The 10396-nt window shown below is 45.0% G+C and overlaps 1 protein-coding gene across 1 annotated transcript in view; it reads right to left on the bottom strand.

Annotated features, from left to right (window-relative positions):
• TXLNB (taxilin beta) overlaps positions 1 to 10132 on the bottom strand; it is a 37592-nt gene extending 27460 nt beyond the window's left edge. The window contains exons 1-3 of the mRNA XM_009281460.1: positions 9959 to 10132; positions 4397 to 4813; positions 2332 to 2423 (exon numbers count right to left, since the gene is read on the bottom strand). Coding sequence (XP_009279735.1) covers positions 2332 to 2423; positions 4397 to 4799 — 495 coding nt within the window. The 5' untranslated portion in view covers positions 4800 to 4813; positions 9959 to 10132. The remainder of the gene's footprint in view (positions 1 to 2331; positions 2424 to 4396; positions 4814 to 9958) is intronic.
• Between the last annotated feature and the right edge of the window lie 264 nt (positions 10133 to 10396).

The raw sequence follows: 10396 nt of genomic DNA, 5'->3' as shown, positions 1-10396 counted from the left end.
AAGCTGCCCTAACAGAAATCTTTTTTCTCGTATTGTAGGGAAAAAATAGCCTCTCTGTAATTGAGGCTGAGATTTGTTTTCCTTTACAAGCTTGATTTTGGCCCCTTCCCCTTCCCTTTTAAAAATACAAAAAGGGTTCTTTTTTCCTTCACATTTTGCATGCGCAGCCTGTGCTGAGCAGATAATGATTTATCCAAATTTTAGATGATTCACTCAAGCTGTGCTTGAGATAGGGGGCTTAGAATAAAATAGGTCTTAATCGTGATACGAGAAGTCTTTCAAGCATTTTTTTTCTCTTTTTTTCCATAAAAAGGGCTTGCGCTAGAAACTTATATTTCAAAGTTCTCAGGAATGTCTAAGACATGGTGTTACTTTTGCACTGAGGAAGGGAATTCACTGGTAAATAGGAATGACAAAAGGGCCCCCAATGCTAAATTTTTAAGAATAATTAATGAAATATTAGCCAAAATTAACTACAAATAGAAGGAATTCTGATTTTTGAAGGCTGACCCAGAGAGAGAAATTCTCAGTTTAGGAAAAAAGTTTTGTCTTGACCCCACTGCAGACAATGACAATACTCATATTTATTTATTAAGTGTATAGTTCGTGCACCAGCACTTGCGAGACCCTCAGGACCTCTGAAAATAAATAGGTCACAAGCAATTCTGCAACAGCCATTTGTAGGCAAAAGCTAAAATACAGCACAGTCTGCTTTACTAACCCCAACCACTCTGCCTACACCAGTGTTAGTGAAGAAAATGTTCTCTGATGGTGAGTAGCATGGCGTGGCTTGTGCCCCAATGGCTACGCTGCCTTCCTCCTGTGTACCCACAGGCATAGCTTCCTTCACACCAGCCCATGCTCTTTCCTGATGCCTTCCATTTTCTGGTGTACCCGTCACTATAGGCTGTGCCAGGGTATGTGCTAACAGTCACATAGCATACAGCTGGGTGGCTGTGGGGAAGCGCTGGTGCTGCGTAGGGTCCCCGAGTACAGGCAGCAGCAGCACTATCTAATGCAGCTGAAGCCATTGCCGGCACCCAGCTCAGCCTGGCACACGGCTGCACCATCCCCTGGGCTGTGCTGCAACAAGTGCTTGTGTCACCACATGGTTCACCCACCAGGGAGCTGATCTGGCTGGAAAACAACTCAGCAAAAGCAAAAAGTGACCTGAAGTGTGTGATGGGGATGGACAAGAGGGAGCAGAGAGAGTGGTAACTACTACAGCTGACTGCTGACAAGTTATTAATCACACTACACCCCTCAGCCGTGCTGAGTGAGAACTGCAAGGCTTTCTCCAACAAGCTTTTAGTTGTATTTATTAACGGATTGATTTTAGCAGCACTGGACAGGATGTCAAAACTGAATGCTCAGTACTTTTGTTTTAGCACCTTTCTCCTGCACAGGTTATTGGTAATACGGCCCCTGTTTTATGCAGTGCTCCAACAACGCTTGACTGCAGTGGAGAGTACATTACAGGAGAAGATCTATTTCAGTTAATCCGTGGGCATGAAGTCCCTTTAAGCATGGGCTAAACTATAAAGTACCTGAGCCAAATTTATGAAATCAGAGGATTTTACATGAAAAAAAGCCAAAGCTGAACTTCATATTATGATGAGACATGGACACATCTGTGCATAAAACCAATTATAAAGTTAATGTTCTGCTTGGCACATTTTGCAGTACTCCACAAACTGTAAAATGCTGCAGCCTCTTAATTTGTAAGATTTCCACAGCTTATGGCCATACGGCCCTTTAACTACTTAGGAGAAAATACTTGATCTGAAAATAACCCATCAGAAGTGCGGAAAGAACAGAGTCAGGTAGCTGGCTCTAATATTACAGGGGTAATACTATGGTGGCAGGGGCTTTGACTCTTCATTTCACTATGTTGTGGTTTCTCTCACGATTAGCCTCAGTTCTCTATTTTGTGATTTTCTGCTTCCTAACATTTTATACTAAGCCCTGTATTATTTTCATTTTGATTAAATCACTGATATGTAATTTAAAGCAACACCCGCATACAGAGGTATGCAAAACTCCTTGCAGAAGGTGAAAGCAGGAGCCTAGACACTAGTTTCCAGTGTGGGTCGCTTTGGTAGATTTGCCTCATCAACCTTTTAACCCAAAGTCCAGCTTGTTTTCCTCACTTTTCACTTTTTTTCTCCTTCTCACCCATAATTAATTATTTAACTCTGACAATTATTTTGGGATTCACTTAACAGGACAGACGCTACTACTACATAAGGTTTGACCGTGCTGCATGGCATATGTTTTTTATACCTTCCCGTATAGACAGTTTGCGCAGAAGAGAACCAATGCTGTACTGACCAGCTCAGCATACTTCTTAAATAACAGGTCCAGCTTCTCCTCTGGAGTATTCAGCTTGTTCAAGCTTTGCATCAGTAGGGTGGCTTCCTTCCCTTAAAAAAAAAAGAAGCAGAGATTTGATGGTAGAGGTAGTTTGTAGCTGATGTACTGTTATGAAATTGGTTGTTTGATGCATGAGTCTGTAAAAACTCAGGGAGAAATAAGGCATTTTGGAAGGAAGGGAATAATTTTTGCTATAAATTTCTGGGTTTTTCTTCTCCCCATAAGAACAAACATGCTTGAATTTTCCTCCATTTCAGCCCTCAATAATGTGCTGTCTTCTAGCAAAAGCATTGGCTGTGAAATGCTTTTGTCCTGTATAATCTGATTTTCATTTAATGTTTTACAACATGACTGGATCACATATATGGCACATTTGACTGATACAGGATTAAAAGATCCCGGACCCTGAAGCCTCAGAAGTCAGATCTCTTTGCAGGCGAAAACAGATCAAAGCTGGTGTACTCAGCTCCTGTGCTGCTCCACCCATACAAGACATAAAGAAGATTAAGTTAGGTACGGAGACTATGGTGTGGATGGAAACAGAGAGCAGTGGGTACTGCCAGCCAGGTCTGGGCTACGTGATCGTGGAGTAAATCAGTTCCCTGACTTGGTGAAGAGAGTATGGATACCAGAGACAGTCTAATAACTATCTGGGCGTGCGTAGCTAAATCACTGCATAGCCATTTATGTATTGCTTCTCTTCTGATACCTCCTGGTATTAATTTCAGCCCTGAGTATGAGCTGGAGCTTGAACACCACTTGTTCATCAAACACAAAATATCCCTGGTGTCCCTGGAGATAAAGATGGCTGTGGTGCCAGGGGCTTGGCCGTGCTTTTCCAAATGCTCCTCTTTCCCAAGACTGTGAGAGCAAATTTGCTTTCTGCTTTAGGCTGGACTTTTTCTATTTCAAGTCTAGTGTAGTCCAGGAGTACTGCCTGTGGAGAAAATCCACTATTTCACACTAAGTTCTCTCTACAGCACCAGCATAAATAAGTTGAAGAGAGCTAAAAAAAAATACTGGGGTGAAAACTGTTGCAAGTGCGGCTGGAGAACTGTGCTTTGCTAGTGTTTTCACTGATCTTGGAGAGGTACCAGTAACTGGACCAAAGCCAAGGCAATAGAAACTGAGGGACTTTATTTCTCCTGGACATTCAAGGAATTTAGGGAAAAAAAATCCCTGCTCTGTCCTATGATTTGTCCCTTGTCTTTAAGAACGTCCTGCAGTGATTTTTCTATAGGCTTAGTCCGCAGTTGGATTTGGGTTCTCACGCAAAGGAGGAGCTTGAAGATTGGTGGGAGTTAAATGTAGGAAGGGAAATAAATTACCTGTTTGCTAGATTGGGAGAGCTACATTGCTCTCTAGTGGCTGCCCGGCAGAAAGGACATACTTTACAAAAACTTGCTGAGACTTCTTTCTAGCTCAGCTAACAGAGCCCTGCCGTGGCCAAGGTGCTCTCTAAGCACTGTGCTTAGAGAGAATAAACGTATTGGCTTATTTCATATAGTCCGTGATGAGTCCGGAGGTCTGCTAGATGAAAAATAACCTGGGCATGGCAGTAAATTCGTTCTGCAGATTCCCACACCACGTAGCAGCACCATTAGCACCATTATGACCGCTGAGAAGTCATGCCTGAGGAAGCAGGGGAAGAAAAAATTTACCCAGGCACAAATGAGAGGCCAGGTTTTCCTTTGTCTAAGAAGCAACTTTCTGCAGTGTGTCATCAGTCTCACAGCTTTGGCTGACTAGTTTGGGCAGCCCGATAGTATATCAGAATTGTGTGATATAATCCTAAGTATTTGTCTTTTTAAAAGGACTAATATCTGATACAGCCTTCATGTATCTGTCGGGTAATTGCTGAAAATAATTATCAGTTAGAGAAAAGTTGTAACAGTCACTGCAATTTTCAGTGGTAACTAGAGGTCCTATCATCCACAGCAGAGACTTAACATGGGAAAGAGCAAGGACCAGGGAGGTTTTACTTCTGTTCGCAGAAGGGCTGTGTAAGTACATAAGTACTTGCCTAGTCCTTTCAAGATTTTCTTCTCCAGTTTTTGCTCCTTGCTGCCGCTGGGCTCCTTTGCTCTGGAAGCATCCCCAGGAGCCAGCTTCTCTTTCTCAATCTCCTCATTTGCATCTTCATACTCCGCATCCTCCACGCTGCCTGGCTCTCCCTTTTCAGGCCTGTCGGTTCCCGTAGCGGCGCTTTCCGTCTCCATCAGGCTCACGGCAGACCCGTAGGTTTTAATAATGTCCTCCAGCTGCCGGCTCAGCTCCTCCGAGATGTCGCACACAGCTGCTTCGGGCCGGGCGCTCGGCTGCTCCGCGGGGGCTGGAGCAGGGGGCTGCAAGCTGGGGGCAGGTTTGTCCCAGCTCTGCCCCTGGATGTCCTGCCTGGGCGAGGTGGGAGACTGGTCATTCTCCATGCTTGGTGCAGTACCTGACAGCAAACAAAAGGAGGGTTAATTTAAAAGCACACGGAATTAGTCATCTAACTGTTCCTAAAGCTCGGCCAGCACGTGAGTGTATTTGTGTGGAATTTGGGACGGCAGCTCATCCATCGGCTCTGGCTTGATAAATATGTCATACTTAAATAAACAACCAAGGTGATTTGCCTGCAGGGAGAAAAGCAAATTATATACTTTCCATGAGGAAAAGCCTGCACAAACCTAATACTTAAAAATCAAAACCTCTTATTCGTGTTGCCAGCGATAACACATGAAATGATGCCTGAGTCATTTATACCACTTCCCTCCCTGAACATGCTATTTACCACGTTTACTTTTCTTGATCTGTTTACCCGCGACGCTGGCTGCCGATATGGGCAGCTTCACTTCTGAGCTGCATTAGTTTCATTTCCTATTTCTCCCCCGTCGGCACATCTCTAAGTCAATAATCACGAAAAAGGAATATTTTAAATGAAACCAGCAAACTGAAAATTGCGCTGTGCTCTTGGAGAGCCCAGTGTCGTGCTTGATCTATAAGTGGCCTGGCTTGGTACTGTCACAATAACAGCAAAGAATAAGATAAACAGCTATAAACCACTCTTCTCTTGTACTTGCTGCGTGCTGCTGACAGCTTGTTTGACAAAGTACAAATACAGAATAAATCACGGTGAAGTAAAACCGACCGGGCGTAACATGGGTTGGTAGTCCGTGGTGTTTTCTGGCGCTAATTTCACATAATTTGTTCCAAATCTGCAAAGGGAAGCTTTTGTTTTCCCATGTCTTTGAGTGGCTGCACTCAGCCAGGCGAATCCAGAGCCCCCGGTGTGTCTGTGTTCCTTCAGAGGCTGCGCCGGCTCACCCAGGATCTGGCGATGAGGGTGTCAGTGAGAGCATCCTGGGCACCTGCTCCCCAGCTCCTGCAAGGTGTGGGCCAGCAGAAACAGCATCTCTGACTGCGTGCAGCTGGGAAACTCAGTGTAGAGAAGGCTCCTTCCTTCTCAGAGTGCCAGCAGAGCTGCTGTCGCTGCTGCATTGCCCTCACGAGGCACAGGGTGCACAGCTGGGTCTTGCCCTGCAACTAGCCCCTGCTTCTGCTCGGCTACAGACTCTGTACTCTTTATAGCCACAGGCCCTTTCTCTCTCTCTTTTTCAGGCTGTTTTTTGTTCCTCCCTTTAATGATATGATTTACAATGGTGCCAGTGGAGAACGAAGAGTGGAAGAAGATTGCTTTCTCAGTTCTGTTCCAGCATCTGAGGTAGTTGCTTTCTTATTTTTTAAAAGACGACTTGTTTTGAAAACATGGAGCTAACTGGGAAGCATTTTGTTCCCTGTTCAGCTGGCCATAACGTATATCTTCTATGGTGTCTAAATTTCTACAGCTTTCAAAATCATAAACTAACTTGGCCAAAGGCAGTATATGATAAGAGAGATGTAATTTACTGTAATACATGACTCAGCGTTTGTTATTAAACTCTCCCCAGTCAAAGTGATGTTTGGAAGTGCAGTGATGGCCATCGCTAAGGCATTTTTCAAGATTCGATTGTTGAGCTATTTGACTGGGCTTACAGATAAGACAGTCAAATATTATGGTTTATCATCTCTCAAGCAATTAATTGTGGGCCTATAATTGAAAGCTTTAAGTAGGGCTCAGGATGTGCTTGAAAACTGTTAGCTATAAATCCATGCCCCTGCAGTCCTCCCACAGGTACAACTCGCCAGCAGGAACGGCTTGGGAAGGCGGCTGGACCTGGTCCCACAGACCCAGACAGACACATCCCATTCTTTCCTTCCTGCTTGTGGCATGGTCATTATATCACTGCAAAGTGGTTTTAAAATTATATCTGTCTGATTTGATTTCATATTGAACTCAATTTATGTTGAAAGATTAGACCCCACATGTGCAATTTAGGTAAATAATTCCAGATAGCAGGAATGTTAGACTACAGTTTGTGATCCTGTTTTAACTAGAGTTAATTGACTGCCAATTAATTCAAGGTCAGTAAGATTATTGTAAATGCTAAGCTAGAAGCTCCACAAAATGTGTGCTTATTTCTGACATGTTCAGACTAGTGTTTACAATTGTATTCATTAATTTGAGCTAATTGGCAATTGGCGATCAATCAGCTAGAAAACCCAGGATCACCAGCTCTTGTCTAGGCAGAACAAAAGCCTCACAAAGTACATCCCCAATTTAAACTATTTGTTTTTGTAATATGTTCATCACAGAAGGAGAACAGGATTGCTAAATGCTCCATTTCCAAATATGAATTTCTCTTTTGCCTATCTCCCTCTCTTTGTAAGAAGGCACAAGTCGACGTGGTCCTCGCTGCACCCCGACTCCCTCCCTTGGCTGCCTCCCAACTCCCAACTGCATCGCTCATGGAGCAGCACCGCCTGCCTAAAGGTTTCCTCCTGTGTGAATTACTAAGCATGCCTGCAAACACAGTAGGCTTTAAATCAACAGCGGCAATCGATTTATGCACAGTGTTTCTCTGTAATAAGGGAAACACATGGGTGAATGAAAGAGAAACTGGATGTTTAGAATCAAGGACACAAGATGTTTAAAAGCTGGCCTCACAGGAAATCTTCCCTAACATACATTCCTGGCTAGAAAGGGATTAGTAATAATCAGTCTCTGAAACCATGGCAATTCGCATCTGCTGAGGTTCAGGCCACCAGCCTGAGCAGGCAGGCACCACAGAAATACCCAGCAGTGAACCTTTAACACAAGGGTGCCCACCTGACAGATCACACTGGGGATCGTATTTACACAGACAAGTAAATATTTTAATGCTTTATTCCATTCTCTTTCAGGCTAAACCAGAGGTCTGATAACTCCTTTCAGCACTAACATAACGCTTGTTAAGACTTCTGCAGCTTGTTTTGTGTAATGGCTTTCCCAGCGTCACGGAGTTTATATTTAGGGAGACAGGGCAGCTCTCATCTGCTGAAAGCAGCCCATTTACAGCCTTTGATGCCGGGAGATTTTACTGCAGCTGGCCCTGGCCCTCCTCGTGCGTCAGCCTGTTTAACCTTGATGTACATCAGGAATTCTTTCTTATCAGGCCATAAAAGACTTTCGGTGCCAATCTCAGCAAGACCTGAAGTGTTTACTTTATACACTATCTTAGACACAGTATTGCCTAAAAATTAGGTGATTGAGCCCGGAAGAGAAATCCCTTGGTTCCTCAGGGAATTTTAGACTTGCCCAATTTTAGACTATCCACCTCTTGAGTTTTGCGACTCCTACTACTATTACTGTTGCCTCCAGGCACCTGAATTTCCAACATGGCCTTATCCTGTTTTACGGTGAGGGGGAGGACTGACCGGTTATCTGACTGAGTCTGAGCATTGCATCTTGTTTATTCTTTTCCTCCTGCGCTCCCAAATCCTGGACCTGTTCCACAGCCCTGAGATCAGTATCTTTAATGGCCCTGGTGTTTTGGATGGAAGCTTGATCCCAGACACTTGTGGTTGCTGCCTACAGATAGTCACTCCGGTCCTCCTCTCCTCCAGTGGGAAACACCCCCAAGAGCCGGAGGGTGCTACTGCCTCCCCACTGTGGGAGAGGCTTTTCTCCATTCTCCTCCTTCCTCCATTAAAAGCTTGGGATAACCCAGGAGAGCAATGGAGCTCCTCGGGGCACGGGTGACCTCCAGTCTCAGGTGGGAGGTGACAGACACCGGTCCCAGGTTGATGCCTTTCTGTAGGAGGACTTGTGGCCATGCCTGCCATCCCACAATGAGACTGGTGCTTGGGGCAGCAGCAATCTGCAGTTGGCCCCAAAGGCACAAAACAGGGCTGAGCACACAGCATAGCCACAGCTGGACTCAGAGGCAACAGAAAAAGGTGTGCTGCTACGCTCAGCCTGGTAACATGCTGAATTTGTTTGTCTCTGACCATATCCCTTAACATGTCACATTTACGGCACGATTTGCCTTCTCTGTGCTTTGAAATCAGCCAGCACCTCCAAAGTAAAAGGTCAGTTGGCAAGAGCCAGTGCCTGATTTAGCAGAGCTGCAATAGCCATCCTTCTGCTGCTGGGAAAACTGTCCCCTGTGCCGGGCGCCGCGTCAGCCCGCCTCTCGCACCGCTGGAGTGGACCCTGCTGCCGAGGCACCGTCCCGGCACGAACAAAGCACAAAACAAACGTCCTCTTCTTAGCTTCTCCAGCAGACTGCCTTGCATACTGTCGCAGAGTTTTGTTTATCTTTTTTAAACAGAGCGCTTCCCCTTCCTTCTCACAGGAATTGCTTCCTCCTTCCCTTCTCGCAGCTTGAACTTCTAGAGGGTCTACAAACTGGTCTATATTTAGCTCTTGTCTCCCCATGTATCCAGCAGAAGGACACATGGCACCTGCTCTGCAGCCAGGAGTTATTTTAAGCACTTCTAAAATGGGTAATGGTATTTAGCACTTTATGCTCAAAATTCACATACACACACACAATTCTCTAAAACAAAGTGTTCCATATACTTACACCAGCCAGCATATGCTGATAAAATCTGAATTTTTACCTCGACATAACACCAGATTGAACTACAGTAACACCTCAAAGCAGCACATATTAAACTCTGGAATGGCCCACACTACTGTAACTCCAATTACCCTCCAGAAAAATACAAGTGCCTTGCTATAGCCTAGACACTGTCCTATGTATTACTTCAGAAAGCGGCGATAAAATCAGCTTTATCAACTACATGCTACATTTGAATAGTTTTATGATTTACGCACAATTTTCTTGTACAAAACTGAACAAAAATTCAGAGACTTCATGGCAGGTATTCATCAGGCATGGAAAAAGCCAGACTCAGAGACTTTCTGAAGTCCCCTGCCTCACCTCTCATGTGGCACCTGAGTCTTGATCACTTATTGTTGTAGCAAACCAGCCATGGCCCCTAGTTTCACTTAAAGGCAAGCTCTACCAAAGTCAGCTTAAATTTTTTTGATCACTCTTTAGAGAAGCTTTTCTTACTTTCACCAACATGCCTGTTTTCCTTACACGTCACACGGTGCCCAGGCTTTTAAGGCTATTCCTAGAAAACATGGGCTGACAGTCCCAAAGGGAAGTACTTAGATTAAAGCCCTTGCACCATGCCACCAAGCAGTGACAGCAAGGAAGCTGTTCATCAGACTTACCGGAGCAAAGAGAAGAGCTGAGCAGAGAAAAAAAGTCAGGCAGAAAGCTCAGACAAGGGCACGCCAGCAACAGGACACTGGTACTGTAATCCTGCCACCAAGGGAAGAGGGACGGGAAGACCAAGCGAGGGGGAAGGACAGAATGACACAGCAGGAGCAAACACTGCGGAGACTGAATGCGCGCTTTGCAGGGGACTGGCTCTGATAGGCGAGCAGGGAGGCTGCCTGCTAGCTGGCAGCATAAGCCAGCTATGTTGGCTACTCCCTGCTCCGACAGAGATAGCACGAGAGATTAGAGACTCGGGCCCTCAGAAAGAGAAAATAAAGGAAGGATCCATACACAGCGGCTACCCTTCAAAATCAAGTCTTAATCCTTCACGTAGCGCTGTGTGAAATTTGTCTGTATTGACTATGGATTGGTCAAACTTGGTCTAACTT

The sequence above is a fragment of the Aptenodytes forsteri genome, unplaced genomic scaffold (assembly GCF_000699145.1).
Source record: "Aptenodytes forsteri isolate BGI_AS27 unplaced genomic scaffold, ASM69914v1 Scaffold82, whole genome shotgun sequence".
In the NCBI taxonomy this organism is placed as follows: domain Eukaryota; kingdom Metazoa; phylum Chordata; class Aves; order Sphenisciformes; family Spheniscidae; genus Aptenodytes; species Aptenodytes forsteri.
This window is presented reverse-complemented; position numbering and strand designations above follow the sequence as displayed.